Genomic DNA, 26024 nt, shown 5'->3' on the forward strand with positions numbered 1-26024 from the left:
CATTGTGTCATATTCTTTACATGTAAAATTGTGCTCTTTTTTGTATATTGTACAAATTTGTTACAAACTTATTTTTGCACATGGTACAAAAATATATTGTTTGTGTTGACAGTCTTAACCTGAGGTTTTGGGTCAACATCATCAAAAATCCTGAGTTTGTGTTTGATGTTCACAAATCAGAGGTTGTTGATGCCAGTCTCTCAACTATTGCCCAAACCTTTATCGACAGCTGTGCCATGACCGAGTCTGACTTTGGCGCGGTAAGAACAAAGATATAATATACTGATAAAAAGTATGATCAAGGGTACTAAGTTATGTACTAGAATAGACACCATAGATGGGTCATTACTGCTTACAGCATGTTCAGTCAACATTACGGTACAAACAAGGTATGAGTATAAATTTGAAAACACCAATTGTGATCTATATATAGTTAATACATTTCCAAATTCAAAGATGAATAGGCTATTCCTTGACGATGTACCATGGTGCTATTGAAAAAATAGTATGCTGTCCTAGTAATACTATTTCTCTCATGCAGAAGCAGAATTATAAAAAATAATTAACAACCACTTTTGCTTGTTGACAGGATGCGCCCATAAACAAACTTCTGTTTGCAAGAGACAGACCCCGTTACAGAAAGATGCTGCAGAACATGTATATGGAAATTCGTAACAAGCCTCAAGTTCCTGAACAAACACTGAATGCCCATCTCAATGAGCTGTCAAAGGTAGGTAATCAAATAATTAAACTGACTCGAGACAACCATAGAGCACATCTTCAAACAAATAGACATTGAGAAAACTAGCTCTACAGATTAGACATAAGGTTTACTCAAATGCCACCGTTACCTTATCTAATGCTAACCTACTATTGTTGCTGATCTTGCAGATGTATCCCCGAGAAGTCTACAAGAATTCAGCCCTCAAAGAAATATACCAATTTGCACAAAGATACCAACCTCAGGTAAATTAATGATCAAACATATCATATTTTATAAATGATTGCGTGTGGGTTGCCATGACAAATGTTAGCAAAAGCACCTGGTAAAATACCCTATGTAGAACAAGCAATAATTGGTATATAAAATTTCAGAAGGCTACCATGAGTAAGTTAAAGTAGAGCTATGAAACATCTGATAATACAAGAACTAATATAATCATTTGAAGGTAGAATAAAAGATTGATTTTTAACTATTGCTCAAACTAGTTAAAATTCAGTAACAGAGCATTACATACATGTAGTCAAAAATTTTAGGATTTTCACAGTAAAATCCCATTGTCTTTTTTTTCACCTAGATGTCTAAGCCCTGAATCTTGGTGGCCATGCAGACTCTTCTAAAGGCCGGTTCACATTATATCAGCGTTAATCCCGCAATACTTTAGTGATCGTCTGTGATACAATTGTTCACACAAATCCATCAAACCCATCTGAATTTACTCGGCGAGCAGTTCATGGCACAGCGTTCTCATTATACAATGACATTGTGGAAATGATGAAATACTAGTCCCGCAGCAACCGCCATGAAAAAAAATAAAGATCAAGCAATCTGCGGTAGCCAATCACCATCGCCAAAATAGTACACATTGCACAGGCTGTCTTGAATGCTTGACGAACTACCAGGAAAGTTTGACAGCTGCAATCTTTCCCAACACCTCCACATTGCCTCGTTGATGCCAGTGGTTTACATTACATAGTTGACGAATAGTAACCCAGGGACCTTACCGCCATACGGCGATAGTGTGAACCAGCCTTACACATTTCAAAGTCATATACCCTTTTTACCACCACTAATGGTCTTCTCTGAGACTCAAACCCAACCCGTTGTTCACCTGCTGCCACTCTAGACTACTAGGCCATAGCCGCTTCCTATGAAACTTACTTTAACAAGTTATGTAAACAGGCCCATGTTTATCAGATTTTAAAAAACTGTTATCATTATTGATGGTCATACCGACAGTATACAAACATGCAGAATAAACTCTTAGTCTTGCATCGGTGCTACTAGCTATATCAGTGTTGACTTTTAACCCTGTTAGTGATGCTCACAAACAATACATTAAAAACCATTCATACAGATGACACAACATCACATCTCAGTGACCTCACCATAAATCTTGTTACAGATTCTTCAAGATCTGGAAGAGAACTTTCCAAAGCACAGAAATCCAAACTTATCCACCCTATTACAGGACATACACTCAGTATTGGATGAAAGACAGAGCCATCTGACTGACTACGTATAGTGCTCCTTTTTCAGACGCGTTATTAATAGCCCAATTTTTGTGAAGTATCTGTACATACTATATATATTTTTAATATTTTTGTTACTATGTATTTTTGTTAACAAATATAAGTATGTTCTACAATCAAGCGCAAACTAAAAATGCTTGCACAACAGTTAACAGAACAGGACAGTGTAATCTGTTTAGTCAGAACAGAAAGATACGTTGCAACTGACGTCAATATATGACTATAGAACATGTAGATTAGACTCCTAGAATTAGTGAGACAAAAATATTCAAAGAAAATATAGAAACATATGCAAAAACAATGCAAAACATGGCCAATCGCCCTTCAGTTTGTAGGATGCAAAATAAAGTTTTAAAATGGTTGCTAGAGAATCTATATAATTAGCAAAAAATATCGAATAGTGATTGATTGTCGGATGTTGTCATAACTCACTCAGCCAAATCAAAAATTTCAGCCAACAAACCTTCTGAAAACTCTATCTGTCCTTTAAGATTGGTAAGAACGCGCCTCTGTTCCCCGTTCAATTCACGCAAGTTGGAGACCATCATGAGCACTTTCGGAAAAAGTCCTGAATCAGATCGGTGGTTAATGTCTATTTGATTTTGCAATGCTTGAATGAGTATTTCTTGGAGTTTGTTGACCTTCTCTCTGTTTGTCAAACCTCCTCGGTCTGTCAGCATAAAAATATGCAAATGGGATTAACAAAAAACAAGCAAGCTTCAAAGCTATCTGACATCATTTAAAAATTACATCATTCTTGCTTCACCTCAAGAAAAACCTTAAAAAATGAAAACCTGCTTTTATGAAAAAGGATTTTGAATAAACAATTTTTAGATAATTCAGTTTAAAAAGCGAGCGATATTAATACAATTTTACAGTGCTGCAGCTGTTTGGTCGATATTTTGCAAATATTGTAGATCTTTCTGTTCATTCTCATGACTTGAAAATGTTTATAAAACATTGTATTTAGTCGAAATCATACAATAATATTATTCAAACTTCCATCTGTAATGTTATCTGCTAATGCAATAATCTTTTATGCTGTCACTTTACCTTTAATTCATGGCTTGATACGTCATTCCTAGAACTCTAAAGAAAACGCGATGGGATGACCATATCTTGGCCATAATAAGAATACAGTTGCGTGCAGTGTAGGAGACAGACAATATCAGTATTACCTAAACTATACATGACATGAATCAGTAATACAGATGATGGCACTCTGAACTTTCAGCAAATACAAAAATCTTTACATAAAATAATAATACCACGTGATGCGATGTGAAATTGAAATGTGAAAATGTGAAATTAAGCCGCCTGAAGAAACAACAAATGTCATGGACCTTACCTGGCCTGATCAGCATCAAGGCACAAAATAACGCTGTCTCAACATCAGTCAGGTGAAAACCACTGAAGCTCGATGCAAAATTAAAGAGAAGGTCAACGAAAGAGCTCCCCATAAGGAAGCTATTCCTCAGCTGCTGCTTAGTGTAGGCCGAGTCGATTCCACTCAACAACATTATCTCTCTGTCAGGGTCTATGAATGAAGCCTGCATGACGCAGGCCACCTGAAGTCAAAAGAACCATTCATTTTAATAAAAAGCTATAAAACAGGAATCATTAATAAAACCTTAACCAAAAATAGGATGAGATCGATTTTTAACTATTGATTGGAATTTGATTATTTCTCTTCTTTCATTTACAGAAAACCATCAATTGGCTCAAAAATGTTTTGCATTGATTTTACCGCTTACAGAGGGCCACGCTTAAAAATAAACTTGCAAAATATTTCTGTACATTTTATCAGAAAGGATCGGTATTTTTCTATCATTTGCGATTGTTTTTGATGTTTGAGGTGATCTGGCTGCCAGGATGTTTTAAGATTAAAATCGACAAAACATGATTGCAGTTAAACTGCTTAGAACAAGAAAAAGTGCGATTGTGACGTCTATACAAAGAGACAGACAGAATAGAGACGCGTAACGCTGAAACTTAAACGTGACAGCCAATATCCAATAGGAACATTATTTCTCATGTATTTTCCTTCTGAGTGCTTTTACAGCAATCAAGTTAAAATTGTTAATTTTAATCTTGAAACATCCTGGTAGTCAGATGATATCAAACATCGAAAACAATCGCAAATGATAAAAATACCAATCCTTTCTGATAGAATCTACTAAAATTTTGTGCAATAGCATCTTTACCAAACGTATTGATGTTAAAACATATCAGTTGCTTCACTCTACAAAAAACTAGCAGGTTAAATGCCAGGTTCAACAAAAGCTCAGCATGAATGCAAGCCAAAGACCTTCCTAGTTGTAGAAATGGTAAATTAGCTTCCCACCTCGAAAGACCCTCCTTTTATAAGTATAATCTGGTCATCAGTCTCAAGTGCTGTGAATCCAGGTATTCGTTTAGCAAAGTTAACAACGTCTGTGATTGCCTCGTTGAACCGTGCTTCATACGCCTTCCAACAAGCTGTTGCTAGACTCTCATCTAGATTTGATGTTGTCGCTGGACAAACCAGCTTTTCCATTAAGCTTTGCCTCATGGTCATTGTATTGTTAAACGTGAATTGAACAGTCTCGATATAAGCGTCATAGACTGTTGAAGCCACATCAGCCATATTCACCGCTTGTATCTCAGAAGTAGAAGGCGCGCCTTCAACAAGTACTACCTGCTGCTGCTCGAGTGAGCCCACATCAGCGCTGTCACCGGCCATATTCAACCTCTTGCCGTGCTCGTCTGTTATCAATTCCGGCTCTCGATATGGTCTCTTTTTAAGTGGACTCCTATAGACAGGGTGCTCAGAAGTCATCTGACTAGATTCAACGACTGTAGAGGTTTTTGTATTGGATGATGTGTCATGAATAAGAATTGCACTAGGTGCCTCGGCTGATGTGTTTGGAATGAGCAGTTTATTAGAGGTCTGAGAGTTGGCCACTCTGATAGGGGAACCCGCATTTAGTATTTGTACATTGGACATGTCGATAACCTCTCCAGAAGGAGTAGTTATAAATGTCTACAAGATGAGAAATAGCCGTGTTATATAAACTCGTTGTGTTGCAGAGTTTGAGGTAATGAAGAGAATGTAACAAAAAACTAGTCAACTATACCTTGGAATGCGGACTCGAGTGTGAAAGCAGAGGGCAGCATTAGTGACACCTACACTGGAGAACCACTATAGCTTTAACAATACCTACATTAGTAATTACTTGATAAGAAACATTAAAAAGTACAAATACTATTTCAAAAAAAATAATTCAAGTTTATCAACAAGAAATAATTAAAATAATATAATAGCTATAATAATTATGTAATAGTTATAATTATACAGTGAGTACCTATTTTGACAGTGTGAACAGCATACCGCTATCTTCCTACCTTCATTAACCAGCTGCAAAAAAAATCTAGCAACAAGCTAAATACCACACCTCCAACTGAATATTAACAGAAAAATTGACAATTTTATCATTTTGTGATATTTGATAAAAGTTTGCAGACATCCAATTACCATTAAATGAAACAATGATTTAAAGAACTCACTCCAACCATACAAAGGTTTACAGCCTTTTTGTAACGCAAATGTACCAAAATATAGAACAGTATAAAACATGTACACCGAAAGTACAGCACAAAGTACACTAACGCAAAAGATACAAACAGCTAATCTACACATGAGACTGAATGGTATGGAAATGATACAATTAAAAATAGAGAGTAGGCAATTACTAAACATGTACTCTAGTTAAGACCTTACCTGATTGAGTGGAAGCTTGTTTGTATTGACAATAAGGAACTTGGTTCCAGGTCCAGTAGCTCCCTCAAGCCCGGGAATGTGAGATATTTTTAATAAGCTGATCGTCTCATTTTGTTTTTGAGAAAGCTTGTTCTTTTTTTGCTCTGAATTCTTTAAACGATTGCGATTTCTCTAGAATGATATGATGATTATTAATAACACATTTAGATCGAATAGTCTAAAATGTATGCATCACTAAAAAACTTCATCAAAATTCCAGGACAGCCTATATAGTAACTTACAACTTAATGCTTAAAGACCAGGAAAAAAGTTTAGAAACCAAATTATTTGTTTGATTCAAGTTGTAGGAAACTCAGCTACCAAAGTGAGTGTTAGCCAGCAGCTAGTAATTTTTATATTATTTATATAACACAAAGTGAACTTCACTAATCAATGTATCATACAATGGCGTGTCTAGAGAAATGGTCCACAAAAACACCTCTTAATTCTGTCAAAGCATAAAAACGAGTTTTTTGAAAGCTTTACATTTGCAGCATCATACTGCTAATCAGAAAATCTTAGACGATTCCGAAAAGACTTGATGGAGAGAGTATCTGGTCGAAAGATCTTGCATACATACATTTAGAACCTCACTATTGCAGATTCTCGCTTTCTCCAAACTTTTTTGAAGTTGTGTCTCTGAATGGGCAGTTGCAGTTTTGGGGACAGAAACATCTAGAACGTGTTGAGCAACATCAATGAGAGCAGCACTTGCAGTGTCTGCTTGAGTAGCTACGTCACTAGATAAGGTTACAGCACTATCTCCAAGTCCATTGCCACCAATGTTAGTCTGTTGTATAACTGCCGAGGTTGAAGCTTGGTCTAAAGCGGGCGATGTTAAAGTGAGCACACCATCATGGTTTTCAGCTTTAAGACTAAGCAAACCATGCAGGGCCTGAGTAGTTTGCTGATCCTCTATAGTCTTGCACGCTTCAGCAATAGTTTCCCTCATCTTTCGAGAACGCCTTCCCAACTTTGCAGCTACAACGTCAAGTACAAATTGAGAAGGAGTATGGTTAAACGAAACAAAAGTAACCCAAAATATTTGATAGTTACCTCCTCGTGACATGCCAAGGGAGAGACATTTTTGCAGCCGGCAGTATTGGCAGCGATTCCTTGTAGTGATTGTGATCTCACAAGACTTTGAGTAGTAGCAACGTCGTCGAGATGGGTCTCCAATATCTTGTAATGCGCGTCGAAAAAAGCCCTAAAAGTTCACCTAAGGTTACAGACACTCCATCTAAAAAATCCTTGAGCGATACCAGCAACCAGAGATCAAATAACACCCACCTTACAACCTTCACAAGCCAACACTCCATAGTGCAAGCCAGAGGCCTTGTCATTGCACACCAGGCACTTGGCATCCGGTGAGGAACCCAATGCATCAACTGCGTTAGATGAGTCAGTAGCGAAAGCCTCTTCGGAAGCAGAAATATTCTCTTCTAATGAAGATACGGTAGCACTAACTGAAGAGTGTGTTACCATTGAAGCAGGAATATATTTTGAGCTCATATCAATCCCAGTAGGATCGACAGATGTTTGAATAAACTGGACATTTTCTGAGCCATCAGCAGTCAAATTGTCTGCAAAAAATTAAATGTTACCAAACATGCTAAACAGTGTAAACATTACAAGGAGTTTCGACTGGATGCTACACATGCGTGACCCATTTTTTAAAGCTATTAACAGCTTTCCAAAATGAAGTTTGAACCAGACGAGATCTTAAAATTTCATAACTAGTCTTGAAAACCCTTTTATTAGCAACTTGCACCAGTTACATTGTCTTTACAAGAAGACAGGACGTCCTGAAATAAACAATGTGCTAGTGCAAAAGAACGAAGCAGGCTGGATGTGTTTGAGTAAACCACCATAAATCATCGTGGCAAATGGACTGCTTCGCTGATAATGCGCAAGAATAACTGGCATCTTTCAAAGTTGCAGCAATAAAAAAATAGAGCGAAGCAACGAAGCCAATGTTTTTATGTTTTTTTTTCATGAAGCCTTGGGACAGGCCATGCACTTTTTTCAAGTGTTTCCTACTTGTAAGTAAACTAGTTAGCTATAGTAAGCTAGAGTAAGCTAAAGTAAACTAGTTAAACTAAGCATCATAATAGAAATGCATATTATCACACATTTTCAAGACAAAATACCTATAAAAATTAAACTAATGAATATAAATTGCATAAATTTAAGGAAGCTCAGGCTACAGGTTAAAAGTACTTAGTTTTACACAGCTCCAATTTAGGAATACGAGTTCAACACCTACTAAATGTTGAAACCACGATATAAATGAGACATTGAGATGAAGGCTACGACAATAGTAAACACTTAAGGTTCCGAAAAACAACCAACAATAAATAGCAAGATTGATATAAATCATTTTCGTCGAATCCTGAAACGTTGAGTGTCTTTAACGATTGGCTTTCGATCAAGAGTGATGCTATATATTTGTAATAGTATGCACCTTGCAATAAATGTGTATTATAAAAGCTATATTTATGCAGTTAGGTTTTTCGTTTATAGTGAAATTAAAAACTATGTTCCAAATTCCGATGTCGCGACCTGAAACAATTCGGGAGCCAACGGCTCAAAACATTGGCTTATAAACATAATTTGAAACAAACCGTTTCCGACACTTATCTAACAACTTTTTAGGGCATCAAACTTTTAAACACAAATTAGTGGTTTTTCAACAAAAGCCGATAGGACAATAGGGTTTAATTGACATCGCCATGTGCTTTTGTGATTTGACATAATTACCAAACTTTCAGGTCGACCATGACCTATTTTTTGAACCATTGTTTATGAATCGATAGACGTGACGTACGTGTACTAAATTTCTCATCCAACATAAGTAACAAACCATAAAAAGATTTAGAATACTTCTTGAAATCAATTACCAGATAATTGATCATGACGAATTGAAATCAATCGATCATCAGACATTATTATATTAACGACCTAATTCTTCTTCAATACCGCAACTCTTTGCTACCGGAGACCAGATACGAAATCATTAGCCGTAAATCTTATTTCCGACATCTCTTCAGGGTGGATCTGGTGAATCGCGAAGTTAAGTTGAACTATTGCGCTTCATAACTGTCCTTCACTTGACTGACGCACAAGCGATAGCTGTCGAGCAAAAATCTCTACAATTGCAGACAGCATCAACTGTAGTGGTAAATCATGTTAACCACTGTCACTATGCGAATCATTTTGTAAACAAATCAAATAGGCCATGAGTGCTTTCGAAGTTTTAGTAAGTTAAAATTGATGGTACTAGATGCAATGCTATACTAAACACAACGCAAGCTTCCTGGGCATTTATTTGCACCTATCTAACTTCAGTTTTCTCGCTAAAAGCTTTACAAAAAGTCGCTAAATTTTCTTCACTTGTTCATTTTAATTATTGTATTTACAGCGCCTTACTAAGGTAAGTTAGATGACCGGCAAAATTGGGAACTTTTTATATTTACCTACACTACACAAGAGCTTGGGTATTTTTTAAAAACATAATGGAATAATTAACGCGTTTGTGTATCACTACCATGGCACTTGATGCATTAAGTTATGGGTTAAAACTGTTACAAACCCAATAGCTTCATTTTCTTTGCCATTTACGCAATTAGCATGCCAACTGCTTTTGCCACCAATTTTTCTGCGACACTTTCTGTCTCCAAACTGTTTACGAACACACTAAATATAGTTTTAACATTAACAAGTTTTCTCCTTTTCTTTTGGCTAACGATATTTTATAGATACGGAAACTCGGCTCAATTATTTTGACTCTTTTAATTGAGTGGTTATTAACTACTAATTTAACATATAAATACCATAGCGTATTCATATATGTTGTTTTACTGATGGAACTATATTTGTAATGACAATATTATTTTGATGTTCCACGACTGGTGTGGAATGGATTTTTAAAAAGCTTTACCGTGGTTATTTGTGTTCAAAACAATTTGTGTTGAGGTTAATTTCAACGATAGTTTAGTAGTCTAGGAGCAGAGTAACTCAATTGTGAGTTGTTATTATTTTTCTCAACTTATGCAATATGATGCATGTAAAAGATTTTTCAATATTTATATGTTTCCTGTTTGAACGTTGCACTCTGTAACCTCGTTACTTATATACTTTCATGCTTAAATTACATCTCATCAAATGGCGGAGGCGTAATAAACAAGCCGATCACTGTTGCCATTGTGACAAGGAATTTCACAAACTGTGATTGGATAATTGAAATAAAACGTCATAATCCGCCAGTTTGCTTAGTAATAGCGGCCAAAACTAGGACCGTGTGTTGGGTGTCCGAGCGACTAACCTCAAGTGATTTAGTAGTTTTATCACCTCAACAGATAAAAACGGTAACTGAACGTGTTGACCATTATAAATTCAACCATCTGGAATTATTTACAACTATTGCTAGGAAAGCAGAACTAATTATTTTCATGATCAAACCGAAGACCTCGTTCGTTCACCACGATAGCCATTATTTCATTGTCGTTGAATATCAAGAACGATGTCCATATTAATATGATGATTCAATCACTATTGACTGATAATAAATTCTAAGTAACTAACAGATGTCATCACAGACCAGATTTTACATGTGATGTGGTTAAATATTCCATTGTATCTTGTTGTTTTGTTCGTGTGAATTTGATGATCCGGTCTCCTACTAATCATGCAGCTTGTCCCACAAATCTCGGCTGGAGTAAAGACGACGATGAGATTTCTGTGCAGTGGTTTCCTGATGGACACAGAGCTATTCCCAGGCAGTTTGTCCATTGGACTAGTTGCTCATGCAAAAATAGTAGATGTGAAAGCCGATGATGATGCAAAACTGCATCTTTAGCTTGCACAAGTGTCTGTGTAGACTGCAGCAATGAAATGAACGATGAGGTTGAAGATGGTAATCATATAGACAGTGATGATGAGCTTTAAGATTCTATTTAATAGTTTGATTAAATACTTTGCAATATGCTTTCTAGAATCAATTGAGTGTTTTCGATGTATCATGATAAACAGACTGTGTACATGGGTAAACATGCTATATAATATAATAATCATACAATGTATCAAAATACACATACAAAGTCCTATGATATTAATTATTCTCCATAAAGTTAGTTGTCATCGAACATACTGCACCAATATTGTTTTTGCACACTACCCGTACAATAAATCTAAAAGTAAGCAAGAAATTTCGCATATAATTGTCAGTTAAATAAAAAAGAAATGACATGTACCAACGGGAAGTACTGAGAGAAGCATAATAAATACTTTATGCTTGTCATGAGTCGCCCAGCAATATAATAATTTAATTTAAAATATTAAACATTAAATTCGTTAGTTTGTCTGAGTCACAACCAGTGTACCCAATGAGGTATACAGCATAGCCGGTCAATCAGTAGTTGTACAGGTCCCATTGTGAAGAGTATGAAGAGCGTTCCTGGCAGACCAGTGGATACGATGGTGATGAGAAATGTCTGTCATATTGAGTCCCTGGCGACTGACTACAAAGAAAAGAATCACATCCATTACATACAATGAGTACAAAATTGTCATAAAGACATATAAGAGCTTACGTTTATGGTGCAATATTTATCCATTATAACCTATCAGAAAGAACGATCTAGCAAATCTTGTAGGTATAAATTTAAAACTTGAAAATAGGAAGAGGTACAAGACTGATATTGATGTGTAAGCAATGTGCATAGCCCTACATGAGAAGAATAGAAGTACACCCTTCAGCTCTCGCCACAACAATATTTAGTTAACTCATACATCGCACACTTTTGTAAGGTAATAATTGATATGTGAGCTCTATAATAATAATACAATATAACTCGATAGATTAAAATACAACGAAATATGTATTAATATATAATATCGCACCACATAATGCCACACATAAATCATATAAAACAATTTAATGCAACGCAGTTCAATACAATACAACATAATACAGTTATTATAATACAATACACCAGAATATAATGTAATAACACAATAATACAGTATAAGTTCTGCATGACACTATATAAAGATTTAAAACTAACCAAAACATCAGTTACATAATAATCGTACAGTTGCATGAAGGTACTACACGTTGTCTTGAAATTGGCTTGACGTTTTAAAGAGCAATACAGTCTACAATTTTGTAAATAGGCGAGATAAGTCTTAATAATGATCAGCAGAGGCATTTTGTATAACAAATACTCCAATATTACTGGTTTATTCAAAAAATACACAAGAGGTATTTTACATGTATTTATGAAGCCCAATAATCTAAGTAGCTAACAATGTTATGTAGTGCTGCTGTCTTAGCCTAAAAAAATTAAACCAAGTGAATTAAGCCATTGAGTGTATAAAACACTGAGTGTCAATACATATGACAGAAAGTGGTTTATTGTATAGTTTATAACCAATATGTAAAATATGGACTGAGAAGTTTGACAATGATTCATTATAATCAACACTTATCACTCATTGATCCAGCTGACTGCAGTAAACACCGACAAACAATACTCTAGCAAGAAGCTGTTTTGTTTTGGAAAAGCATGATTAGGTGAAGGAAACGCAAGATTTTCAATGAAGCAATGCATTTAATCTTCAATTGATGAATCGTTTGATTATTTATCGAAGTATTAAGTAAAACAGTTTGCTATCATCTCACCTTAGTTTGTTCAGGGGTTTCAGATTCTTTGCAACTTGAGAAGCTCTATGTTATTTCGACTCACTAACAATCTTCATCAAGCATTCAGTGTAGTATTTGCATACGTCAAACACTGCGAGTTGCTCCGATGACTTAATAGGGTTTCTACGAACCTATCTGACTGTTTTTAGATGGTGCTCTACATCTCATAAAAACTTTAGATTATCGGCTTTTTTCCGTTAGTAAGGCTTATTAGAATGTAGAGCTTGATTATAAGAAATTATGTAATCCATAATAACTAGTTGTGGTAATCAAATTAGATGGATTTTAAATTTTCACTGCTACCTACGCTGACGGCTGATTTAATCTTCAATGAATTAATGGCTATCGTGGTGAATGAACGAGGTCTTCGGTTTGATCAAAAAAATAATTAGTTTTCCTTACCTAGCAATAGTTGTAAATGATTTCAAATGTTTGGTCAGCGCGTTCAGTTTCCGTTTTTATCTTTTGAGCTGATAGAACTGCTAAATCACTTGAGGTTAGTTGCTCGGGCACCCAACACACAGTCCTAGTTTGGGCTGCCATTACTGAGCAATCTGGCGGGTTATGACGTTTTGTTCCAATTATCCAATCACAGTCTGTGAAATTCCTTGTCACAGTGGCAACAGTGATCGGCTTGTTTATTACGCCTCCGCCAATTGATGAGATGTAATTTAAACATGAAAGTATATAAGTAACGAGATTACAGAGTGCAACCTACACACAGGCAATATATAAATATTGAAGAATATTTTGAATGCATCATATTGCATAAGTTGAGAAAAGTAATAAAAAGTATTTTTATGACAGATAGGGTTATCCTGCTCTCTGACTATAGTGAATGAATCCATTTTTTAACTATGCAATTCGTCATATATAAAATAAATTAGATTCAGTTACTTATTGATGTGCCAGAATACGTTATGAAACATTCAACACCGGTAATACCTCACAAAAATATAATCATATGAGCAGTTTCAGGTTTACACCTGTGTCACTTCTGAGGCCAATTCAACAGCCAAAATGTCAAGACATGTGTACACCTGTAAAATATTATTTAAACTTCAAATTGTCCTTCGAAGTTTGATTTTTTGTTCATCAAATTTTTAAACGTTTATGGTTGTGTTTTTTAATTAACTAAAAATATATCAGGTTGGTTAGAATAAACTAGCTACTGTAAATTGAGTAGGTTATGCCACCTATTTCTATCACCCATTTCTATCACCTATTTCTATCACCCATTTTACCACTGAACCTACGCATTGCGGAGCTTGCACTTTTATTTACATGTCTCTAAGTACCATAAAATAACAATACAAACTATTTTATTGTCTATTACTTCGTATCAATTTAGTTTTTACATTAAGATTTTTGCCCAGTTTTATGTAATGCATTTGTTTTAATGCTATGTTATTACGTAAATTATTTACCATTGTTTTAATTGCAGAAAAACAATGTGTATCACAATATTTGTTACAATATTCGACCAGTTTACTATTTGAAGCAAATGTTGGAATGTATTAACTTCCTATGTTGAGGTTCAACTGCGCTACTTGCGATTTTAGTTTCGACAGAATTAGGGCTAAACTTAGCAAGCCTTCCTCAAATTCCTCTGCTATCGAATCTCCACCCTTAAGCAGCTTAAATCTGATACCACATATGCAACTTTGCGATATTTAGTTATTTTCCTTATTTTAACTGTGTTTTGCTAATTTTTAAATTGCCTTTGTATTACCTTGTTCATAAAAATTAATTTGTTGTTATCACCATTATTGCAGGCACTAGTGTTGGTGTTAAACAGACATTACATTTATATGTAAGATTGCAGTTTTATTTTTTTTATATTCTGCATCTATTATCCTGATAATGTTAGGTTGTCAAAACATCATTTTTTTTAAAAGAATCACAGAAGAAAATGTTTTATGTTTTGTGAGATAGCATTAGTGAACATTAGTTTACTTTTATGCATATATACATATTTGATTTGCCTCTTGAAATCTTTGGGAGAGTTGAAAGATTATAACACTGAAATAATTTATGAGATCATATGCGCTGGTCATGTGACTGTTAGAATAGCAGTTGTCTAACAATAACATTAATACTAGTATGTGTGTTTTGCTTCACAGGCTGCGGTATTGACGTAATCATATGATGGAAAACCCTAATCACTCGGGCTGGTGCTACCGAGCTGAGGGAAACTGCAATATGATATTTTTCAGCAAGGTTGGATTTCTGCTATGCATATTTTTAAGTGTTGATGAAAATTAAACAATATTTGACTGAACTGCTTTTCTAGAGTAAAAGCGACAGTTGCGTATAAAGGTTTTTTCCAAGCTAAAAGTGTGAATGTACTATATATCTTACTCATCAACATTATCATAGCAAAATTAAAAATCTATTTTATTATTGCTAGAAAACTATTTTTACTAACAGCGAGGTCTTGAAGGCCACTTAAATATTATATCATGAAACTCAACTTTTTTCGACATTTTAAAGGTTAGGGAAATCTACTCATTCACTTCATATTTGCTTTTTATTGTTTAATAATATAGTATGAGACAATTGCATAACTCAATGATTGTTTTGCGTTTTTTTGTAACACAGATTTCGGTAGATGTCTAAAATTGCTGTTGGTTTTATGATGTAGTCTCGGCGGGTTTACAGAATTTTAAAAATTGATGTTGATGATGCCTGCCGGCAGGAAGACTCTCACAATGAAAATTCCTGGAGAGATGTACAGAGAACCGGTTTTCTCGGTGATGGAGCTACATTTGTGGTTGGTTCAGTCCATTGTAGTAGTCTGTTATTTCTTATTTGTTTTTCATATTCAACAGTATAGATTTTCTTATTTTATTTTAACATTTTAGGCTTCTCGTCATTCGACGCGAGCCAAGTATAAGCTGCTAGTGCAATATAGCGCGTGTGTGATGGAGCGTCTCTATTTGGACTACATGTCTGTTCCAGTGAGTTGAAATTTTATACTAGCTAATGCACCAATTTTAATGGTATCATAATAATCCTAAAAGCATGTCACTTCTCCTTGGAGATTAGCATTTATTGTATTGCAAGTATATTGTCTTACTAATGATAACTTCATCAACTTTATTCTTATGGCGTTTATATTATATTTGTGGGTTTTGGTTGCAGAGGATGAAGCTTGTTAGTGTATCCTTTCTCAAAGATCTCACTTTAGGAATAAACAACAAACGACCCGGTAAGTGATAAGTTTATTTTACCTTCTCATTCATGCTATTACATTTGTTTTGGCAGTTTGCATTATAGTGACTGTAATATATAGTGACTGGTGAATGTGTATGCGTTACAGAGAAAAGGTTAAATAAGGAGATATCATTATGCCCTATGGTCCTCGATATACCAGATTACGCTTTTCTTCCAACCCCCTTCCATCATGAAAACACTCGATCGTTTATGTTCGAGCTCAAGGTATACATAAAATTACACACTAGAATTGTTTTGTTTGTACTACATAACAATATTACCTATATCACTAAATAGTTAGCAGTCATGATAGATCAGTATTTACGAGTAGTTGGCATAGAGCCATTATAAGGGGGCTTAGTAACTGCAAACATTCATTTCAGGTGTGTCCCTGTCAAATCCAGTTATTGAACAGTAATTTTTTGAAAACACAAATATTTTTAGCTAATACTTGATAAATCTACTTATCATAAAAATTTTCATTTGTTGTAGTTTTCAACATAATCCATTACAAAATATTTCATCATATGTAAAGTATATTATTTATCGTTGAACTGTGTTAGTAAGTCAACCGGGAATATTTTCGAAGGTTACAACAAGTTTTTTATTTAAAACATCAGTTGTTGACAATGAATTCCTCAATGTCTAAGAAACTGATAGTGATAATCAGAAGCGCTCTAACGAAGTTACTTATTTGAAATAACTTTTGCTAAAGATGAAAAATTTGTCAAAGAATATCAGTTTCCAACAGGAATAATGCAACCAACTAAATAAATCCATCGCTAGAGCGAGTATATGTACTAGTTTAGCCAGCCATTACTTCCACTTGAAATGATCAGCTGCCTGTTCACTTGCAATTAGCTCACTGTTTCTCATTGCCAAGGCCTCAGGTTGATTCTTGTTTCACAAGCGATGGATGTAGAGCAGGGGACCTTCCGTATCTGCTACTATAGAGGAATCTCATAAACAATGAACAGCACAAAAAATGATAGAGAACAAACTAGGTTATCAAGGTGACTTTGTTTTAAAGTAAAACTGTTATATAGTTTATGAAGTTTTTTTTTCAAGTTATCAATTGTTTGTATAAAATATTATTTATTTGCGAACAAACATTTTGCATATATTTGATTTTCATAGCTTTACACAAATGAACAGGTGGTGTGAAGAAATTTAATAACTGACAACGCAATAGACAATGGTGTTGCTTAGCTTGTCTCTGTTGACAAATAATCTTTGTTTAGAAAATTAAAAAAAAATCATCTTGAACGAAAGATTTGAGATCATCGATGCAAATGACTATTGTATTAAAAATAATATCTATTATAACCTATGCAGTATATTTTTGCAATGTTTTATTTTTGATATTTAGCTAGTTAGCCAGTGTTGAAGAACTGATTTTAGAGTAACAAAGTATCTACTATTCAAAGTAACAAAGTACCTGCTATTTAGAGTAACAAAGTACCTGCTATTTAGAGTAACAAAGCACCTGCTATTTAAAGTAACAAAGTACCTGCTATTTAGAGTAACAAAGTACTTGCTATTTAGAGTAACAAAGTACCTACTATTTAGAGTAACAAAGTACCTGCTATTTAGAGTAACAAAGTACCTACTATTTAGAGTAACAAAGTACCTACTATTTGGAGTAACAAAGTACCTGCTATTTAGAGTAACAAAGTACCTGCTATTTAGAGTAACAAAGTACCTACTATTTAGAGTAACAAAGTACCTACTATTTAGAGTAACAAAGTACCTGCTATTTAGAGTAACAAAGTACCTACATCATTTATCCGCTGTTTTCTTTTGTATCTTTTTTACCTGTAGCTTCTGTCCAATATCATTTTATTTTGACATGTTTCAGATTAATAAGTCTCTTTGTTTGTTATGCAACCTCATGCAATCATTCATTCATTATACAATCATTCAAAGAAGAATTTATTATTTCTACAAATGTTCAGGTTCCTCTTCTCTGAGACTGAAGTAGCTGTGTAAGTGCGTTTTCTTGTAGGCAGGGAGTGTTGCTCGTTCATACAGAAACATTTTATCACAAACTTCTTCCTCTGAACCATGTCCTCCTTGTACAACGGCTGTGCCCTGCTGCTATTTTTGCATCAATCGATCTCTGGATCATGAGGTGATTACCAATCAATCAATGGGTCCTATTAGCTTCTGCTGCCTTTTTTGTCAAATTTCTCATTTAGCTTTTACCAGCATTTGCACTATTTTTATCAACGCCTACAGCGACTTCACTCAACTCAATCTTAGCTTGTGATACTAATGCTACACGAATAGTGCAGATGCTTTGCTTTATTTTCTCAATGACATTCATCATTGTCATGTATCAACAGCTCGGCCGCCTTTTCATTCTGAAAAAAATTATCTTAGTGCGGGCATAAAGAAACTGCTGATTTATTGTAGAATAAAGCATCTAGAATCTGTCGCTATTGTCCACAAGAACTGTTTTCTGGGTGAGTTAATAACCTTTCTACTTTTGCTCTGCTAACTGTTGTCAATCCTAGCGGGGAGATTTCCAGATTATCTTAGCTAGTATTCTCCTGAGTATGATACAACACTGTTTCAGTCTAGTCCATTTATTAAAGGAAAGTTTATGGTATATGAATTGAGCTCAGTAAGCAGTGACGCTTCTTATTCTTTTACATTTAATAGTAGAGCGAACGTAATGTCTTTTTACTTTGTTGTTATTCTCTATTCGTTTGTCATCTTTGTAGTTCATTCAATTAAAATATTGGTAGATCTTTGCTGCTCTCTTCGACATGTGTGAGCATTTGGAGCTCCAGAAATTATGAGATATTTTGTAATGTTTGAATTGAACCGAACTTGCTGCTAAAGGTTTCATGATTTTAAAGGTCTCCAGATTTCTATCTTTTCATTTTTGTTTTGGCATGTGAGAAGAAACATTTTGTTGATGAACACTAATGCCAATAAAAGGTTATACCTACATACATGGTCCATATTGATCTCGTTTTGGTGTTTAATCGCTCATCTCATGGTGTGTTTAGGCCTTTCCTTTCCCTGTTTGTTGATGCTGTTCAGGTCATTCTTCTTTGATGCCTCATACATGATGCTAAAATTTATAAGTTGGTTAACTCAGATGCACTGAATCAGAATGTTGTTTTGTATAGGAATGGAAAGCGAATGCGGAGATGTGTAATGTATCTGTTGGAGGATATTGCTTGCCCTGGAAGTAAGCTTCGACTTTTTCAGGCGAGTAACATGTCAGTATATTTTATTACATACTTGAGATGATATAGCAAGAATTGTACATGTAAACATTATTAGGTAACCCTTGTAAACAAACAGTAAATTTTCAAACTTTTATAATGTTCCCTGTGTGTTACCTATCAGGATGGTCTGGACATTACGGAAAACATGACCGGAGTTGATGACATCATATCCTTATTCTCACCTTATTTTCATACAGATGACTCATTCACTGTGTGAGTATACATTATATATCAGTTGTTATGAGTAGAGGAGAACCTTACATTAGCAACATAGAGTAATGAAGCGCTGCCTTTAATTATCCCTTTATAGCCATCATATTTTTATGCACAGCTTATAATATGCCTTAGATGATCCTATAACGTAATTTTTTACTTATTTTCCACTTTATTTTATGTTGAGTTGTTGCTTCGAGTTATGTAAACAATTCCATCTAACATAAAGCTTGAAACCGGTGCGAGTTCTTAACATCGATTTGAATAACAAGAGTTCCATAATTAGCCTTAAAAATATGGTTTTCTCTCTTGTCACGCTTCAGAGAAAAACCGATTTATACTTTATTTTCTCTATATACGGTATATATATACTAATACCCGAGTAGTCTAGTGTGCTGTGAGAGATCGTCAGGTGTGCTGATAAAGCACAGAGAATGAGTAGCTGAATAATGTATAGAGATATCATTATCATAGAGCTGCACAATTACTCAAATAAACTGAAAGGTGGTCAATTGGTGCAGGTGTTAGAGTGTCGATTGGTGCAGGTGTTAGAGTGTCGATGTCGATTGGTGCAAATGTTAGAGTGTCCATGTCGATTGTTTCAGGTGTTAGAGTGTCGATGCCGATTGTTTCAGGTGTTAGAGTGTCGATGTCGATTGGTGCAGGTGTTAGAGTGTCCATGTCAATTGGTGCAGGTGTTAGAGTGTCGATTGGTGCAGGTGTTAAAGTGCCGATGTCGATTGGTGCAGGTGTTAGAGTGTCAATGTCGTTTGGTGCAGGTGCTAGAGTGTCCATGTCAATTGGTGCAGGTGTTAGAGTGTCGATTGGTGCAGGTGTTAAAGTGTTGATGTCGATTGATGCAGGTGTTAGAGTGTCGATGTCGATTGGTGCAGGTGTTAGAGTGTCCATGTCAATTGGTGCAGGTGTTAGAGTGTCGATGTCGGTTGGTGCAGGTGTTAGAGTGTCGATGTCAATTGGTGCTGGTGTTAGACTGTCGATGTCGATTGGTGCTGGTGTTAGTGTCAATTGGTGCACGTGTTAGAGTGTCGATTGGTGCAGGTGTTAGAGTGCCGATGTCGATTGGTGCAGGTGTTAGAGTGTCGATGTCAATTGGTGCTGGTGTTAGAGTGTCGATGTCGATTGGTGCTGGTGTTAGTGTCAATTGGTGCAAGTGTTAGAGTGTCGATGTACCTCGCTGAATGCCACAAGTTTGTGTCTCGTTGAAAGCAATCTTTTATCGGAACCTCTAACCCTGGCTTCTGACAAACGGATGGACCTACAGACAAACACCTCTTACTATAGGAAATACATATTTTTGTTTTACTCTATTTTTTAAACATATACAATTTTTCTTATTCCTTGCGGCATAGACCTTGCTGTCTAGAAAAAAAGGAAATCTAAAAAAAATGTGCTCCCTCACCTTAAAATTACCGTTATCTTTTATCTAAATCTGAAATCTTTTATCTAAATCTCGTTATTATTAGTTAGTTTCCTAGTTGAGGGGCCAAAAGGGTGAGTCTGTGATCTGCCAACAGATTAGGCAATTTACATGTATTTTATTTCACGGTTCGTATAATGTAAAATCCTTATACCAATGTTGTCGGAATGAATTATTCACGTTGTGAGGCGTCAACCGTATGGTGATACATCTAACTCTACTGAGGCTAGATGTATAGTCACATATAGTCGTTTTACAAGCTACATGTACATCCATAAATTTTCAACTCTGGTTTACCGCAGAGTAATGCTTTCTGAATGTTAGGTGAGGAGAATTGGTAGTCATAGCATACATATTCATAGTCGTAGTATACATACACAGTGCATGTATTTTGCCTGTTCTCTTGTCTTCGCATCTCATTGTGAATAGCGCGTTTTAGAATGGAAGAGCTTGTCGCCCTGCTTGTAAAATGCCTAACCTACGCGAAGCCAGTTACCTACAGAAATGAATCAACTGTAGCAATTCTCTCTAGTCACCCGAGCTGCCCATCTTCTTCACACTACTTACCAGAAGGATGCATCCTTGACATATTTGCCAATGCGCAGTATTACGGTGCTGCGACCGTAGGCGAGGTTCAGGAGTATGTCTACTCTTACTTTACACATGCTACTAGTCTGTAAAATTATTCAAATACAGTAGAATCTTTACTTAGGAAATTAATTTGTTCCGAAAACCATTTCATAGGCAGAACATTTCAAATGTAGGAATGCATTTTACCATATAAATGCCCTAATCCGGTGAAAGCCCCACAAAACCTGGACATAATATTTGCATGAAATAATAGTTAAAACCTGTAACCAATACATGTTAGGATTAGATTATCGTAGAATAAATAGAAAATTTACACATGGAAAAAAAAAGAAAAGAATAAAAACTGAAAGAAAAGATAACAGAGAACTAAAGATTAAAAACTAGATATGTTTACATTTTGTGTTGGCCGACTAGAGCTGAGCGCAGACCGTGGGGAGTGGGAGGACGGTGAGTACAAGTTATAAACAGTTATAGATAAACACAAAACCGCAAACAACAACTTGCCAATTATAAATGTTCGCTAATATATGAAACTGAATGAGACGCATTGTACATACACGCGTGAAACAAACGAGCCAAAATATGGAAGGCCTTTTGGTCTTTCATATCTAGAAGCAGCTTTCATAAGTCTCTGGGGCATTTCTACGAAAAGACATTTTGTAGCTTGGAAATTTCATATGTCGAGCACTTCGTAAGCATAGTTTCTACTGTATTAATACTTTTATGAGGTTTGTTCTGTGCATGTACGGTATATCCCAGACATTGTGCAAACTCATGGTTATATTTTCAGTGCTTATGAGACACTGCAGTCCTATATTGACAAGGATCCAACACTGGTAGATAAGTTATGTATAGATGGCCCGTATGATACTGGGATGTGGAGATTGAGTGCTAGGCCAGATAGACCTGTGCATGTTTCGGAAAAGGCATTTTCTGCATTTCTTGTGGTGAGTAAACGGCCTGTGGAGGTTTTATTGTACTGGTTGTTACAGATATTGATACTAATCCTAGTGTTGTACGATCGTCTCCACCTATTGGGATCGTCTCCACCTATTGGCCGTAAGCAAGCGTATGATGGATTTCAAATACTATAGAAACTTCTGCAACGAAATCAGTGCCGATATTTTTAGTAAATATACAGTACTACTGAATGCCTGTCGTTGCTTGGGTAATAAAAAAATCTTTGCACAAAAAATTTATTTTATTTAACATATGACAACAGTTACTTTAACTTTTAAACTTCATACCATAATAAAAGTGTTTTGTACAGTTCAAATAAATTGAGAGAAAAAATAAAACAACTGCAAAGACTTTTAAATGTGGAATAATGAGCAAATAATGGCTAAAAAAGTTTGTTTTGCTACGATTACAATAAAAAATTCTTTGGTATAAAATTATATGATTTTAATTCGTTTTAGTGTTGGCATTGTAAGATGAAAAGTGGTATAAAAACCCACAGCAATTATCTAATGCAAACACCCCCTGGTAAAAATCATCAAAATTTTATATACGTACATATTAAAAATTAGTGACAAAATAATATGTTAACTAGTAACATAGTAACTATAGTTGCCTATGGCAACTATAGTTACTATGTTAGTGTATTTAGTGGTTATGATCAGATAATGTAATATTACAATGTACTACGTGCAGTACATACCGTGGGGAGTACTTATCTTCGAGACAGACGCATAACATAAATGCTGAATTTACTTTAAATAAATTTAGTTTACTAAACATATACTTAAAGCTAAGTTTTAGTGTGTATTTTACTAATCTAAACTTCAAATTTTTCATTGGCTAAAATTTTATCACTTTTCTTCTTTTGGTTTCGTTTTTACTATAACTTATAACGAATAACCATGACCTGAGATAGAGAGCAAGCGAGCATTGTATCTCTTTCAGGCGTTGTGGGATTTCGGCGAATAGCATATCGACCTTTTCGTTATTTCGTCATAATCAGTACACTGACTGCTAAATTTTTATTTTGAGAGAAAGTTTTGTTGATATCGTATGGCAAAAAAGTCGAAAAAATTTCGTCCTTGTACGACAAAGACGAAATTTACATCAAGCTCGGTATCGTAAGGCGAGAAAAAATCTTACAAGGGCATCGTAACCTGAGGACGCACTGTATTAATTAATAATTTAACGTGTGCAGTCGTGAAAAGGATATACAGTACATGGTGAGAGGGATGGATGTGATAAGAATGTCTTAGCCTTGTGGTTACGCACGCTTGTTAGTTGACTTGTGATTTGAATGTTGCGAGTTCAAAACCATTATGAGGTGTTTTTTCATTGTAAAAACCTTATCACTATAACCAAACAGATGAATGACAAACAAACAAACATAGAGAATTATATATATAGAAATATAGAGATTTATGTATATAGAAGAAGATAGAAGATTCATAGTGCTTCTAATAAAGACATGAGAGATGTTAAAGATGATACCTGCATAGAATGTCACAATCCGGTTATGGTGGACGTCTCTTAATTTTTAGACACCAATGTTTAGTTATGAATGAACTCTTGTAATTGTATGTTTTCTATATTATATAATTTACCTCTACATGAATGTGGTAATTCTTCACTTTTGAGATGAACAAATATTCTTTATGGTTTCTTCTACATTCATGAAAATGTGTTTTTCTTCAAAATCCTTTTCAAACGCAGCTGCCTGAACAGCGACTGCAGCTGTTGTCATGTATAACAATACACCCATACCGAGTTATTGTGCCTTTTAAAAAGAAAAACCTATTTAAAAAAATTTATTTTTAGTGTAGAATTATCATTAAAATTTAAAAAAATGCAGGTTGATTTGCTTTTTTGAAGCTTTTTCGAGTTCAAGGTTTCTGAGAAGGTAAGGAAAAAGATGCCCAACATAAAGTTAATTGTAATTGTTATGCAGATTTTGTCGCATTATCATTGACAGTTTTTGAAAGCTTTTATCACCATAATTACTCGCTTTACAATTATAGTAATTGTTATTAATAAACTGTGAGCAGTTATTATCCTGATTAATAATTATGTAATTGTGACTGAGTCATTTGCTCTTCTACTGGTATAACAAGTTTTAAGATTTGACACAATAATTTATAATATTTAGTTGCAGCTAAAACAAATACATATTCTGTTTAATGACGCTTTCTCTCGGCGATTACACTACATAAAAACTGCTACTATGTCATGATACAGGCTACTTCACATTAAGCTTTTTCAAGTTTTGTGGAGCCCTTGTTTTGGAAACCTTTTTATAAAATCATATGCTAATGTTGCAGACGTTACATAAACTCTGAGTTTGTATATCACATCAAATGAGTATGAAACTATTATAAATATCACAAAAACCAACACATGCAATCTTCCATTTTGATCTCACTAAAAATATAAAAACACAATTTTTTGTCATATGTGCATGCATAAACGGTATGTAAAGTTTTGTGTTATCAGCAATTGAAACATACTGGTGAGCATATCAACAGCTTATCGTTCATAGAGCAAACCAAGAAAGCCAAATTTGTAATTACTTTCAGCATAAATCCAAGCATGGAAGATAAGCACTTTACAGTGTAAAGTTATTAAAATTTTTGTCACATCTCCATACGTTTATAGCTTGAACAATTTCTGTAGTTGATTGATTACAGCTCAGCGTTTGGATAGATCTCAGAGTTATGAACTTGACAGGTTACATGAAATATTAAGGTATTTTGTTTGAAATGCTCTGTGGAAATGCTTATGTATAATCAGATAGAGCAGCTGCTTTATTTGCAGGTGCGTGATTATTTGATATATCGGACTGCCAAAGATGCCTCTATGCTAGTCACATTTCAGCCAAGGAGGCCGAATCTCAAGCTCGACTTAGTGTCTGACTCGGCAGTCTTTGCGCTGTGGGATACTTTTGGTACTTATCAATACGTATGTAACACTGCCATCATTGACTTGGATCTCAAACCATTCTCAAATATGGAGGCATACTTGAAAAAAGAGTGGGCTATCTTTGACAAGCTCAATAGTTATAAAGGAAAAGATTTGTGACTGAACCCATTATGTTCTGCCCTATTTACTAGTCAAAAGATTTGTGACTGAACCCATTATGTTCTGCCCTATTTACTAGTCATAATTTGACAGCTAGTTGACTTATCTTAAATTAATACTTATTTTACTTCACGGTTATATTTTATTACTTGAATACTCCCAGGTGCCATTTTACCATTAGTCAACATTTAAGCCGGTACTTCTATCCCTGTAAAATGTGCTGTTTGAGCACCAGTTTTGGTTAGTCTTTTATCTGCAATCTTATTTAGTGAAGCTTACATACTGTAGTTTTCCGTGCTTTTTTTGGATTAAAATCAAATGCACATTTATAATACTCATTGTTCTACCTTGTATCTGACTGTCAGCATATTACATTTATCTTGCCATATAATAAAGATGATAAACTGAACAATGTGGTGCTTGCTCAGCAGCTGTCGCAGAAGCTAAGAGGCTTGTATTGCGCTTCTAATATGGTAGTACTTACTGACTTGGCCAAAGTAACAGGCAAAGAGAGGATGCTACAAGTGTGCAAAT

At 35.0% G+C, this 26024-nt stretch overlaps 3 protein-coding genes across 4 annotated transcripts in view; 2 read left to right on the forward strand and 1 right to left on the reverse strand.

The window, feature by feature from the left end:
- LOC137385978 (plexin-A1-like) overlaps positions 1–2373 on the forward strand; it is a 33950-nt gene extending 31577 nt beyond the window's left edge. The window contains exons 27-30 of the mRNA XM_068072614.1: positions 113–260; positions 590–730; positions 892–966; positions 2127–2373. Of these exons, the coding sequence (XP_067928715.1) occupies positions 113–260; positions 590–730; positions 892–966; positions 2127–2246 (484 nt within the window). The 3' untranslated portion in view covers positions 2247–2373. The remainder of the gene's footprint in view (positions 1–112; positions 261–589; positions 731–891; positions 967–2126) is intronic.
- Positions 2374–2481: 108 nt separating this feature from the next.
- LOC137385979 (nuclear receptor subfamily 1 group D member 2-like) lies at positions 2482–9036 on the reverse strand. The gene is made up of 8 exons (XM_068072615.1): positions 8953–9036; positions 7343–7635; positions 7109–7259; positions 6633–7033; positions 6014–6184; positions 4598–5275; positions 3602–3821; positions 2482–2923 (listed from the first exon to the last, which is right to left on the reverse strand). Exons 1-8 carry the CDS (start codon positions 8996–8998, stop codon positions 2682–2684), a joined length of 2202 nt encoding a protein of 733 aa, XP_067928716.1. The 5' UTR covers positions 8999–9036; the 3' UTR covers positions 2482–2681.
- Positions 9037–9109: 73 nt separating this feature from the next.
- Positions 9110–25892, forward strand: LOC137404474 (inositol-pentakisphosphate 2-kinase-like). Of its 2 annotated transcripts, none has more exons than XM_068090704.1 (13): positions 9110–9231; positions 14879–14975; positions 15400–15528; positions 15620–15715; positions 15900–15966; positions 16078–16196; positions 17977–18102; positions 18387–18436; positions 19112–19193; positions 19335–19426; positions 21304–21504; positions 22246–22402; positions 25227–25892. In XM_068090704.1, exons 2-13 carry the CDS (start codon positions 14901–14903, stop codon positions 25488–25490), a joined length of 1458 nt encoding a protein of 485 aa, XP_067946805.1. In that variant the 5' UTR covers positions 9110–9231; positions 14879–14900; the 3' UTR covers positions 25491–25892. The 2 variants fall into 2 exon arrangements, with proteins under 2 accessions (XP_067946805.1, XP_067946799.1); XM_068090698.1 differs by having other exon boundaries at positions 9175–9311.
- The last annotated feature ends 132 nt before the right edge of the window (positions 25893–26024 follow it).

The sequence above is a fragment of the Watersipora subatra genome, chromosome 1, assembly GCF_963576615.1.
Source record: "Watersipora subatra chromosome 1, tzWatSuba1.1, whole genome shotgun sequence".
Lineage (NCBI taxonomy): Eukaryota > Metazoa > Bryozoa > Gymnolaemata > Cheilostomatida > Watersiporidae > Watersipora > Watersipora subatra.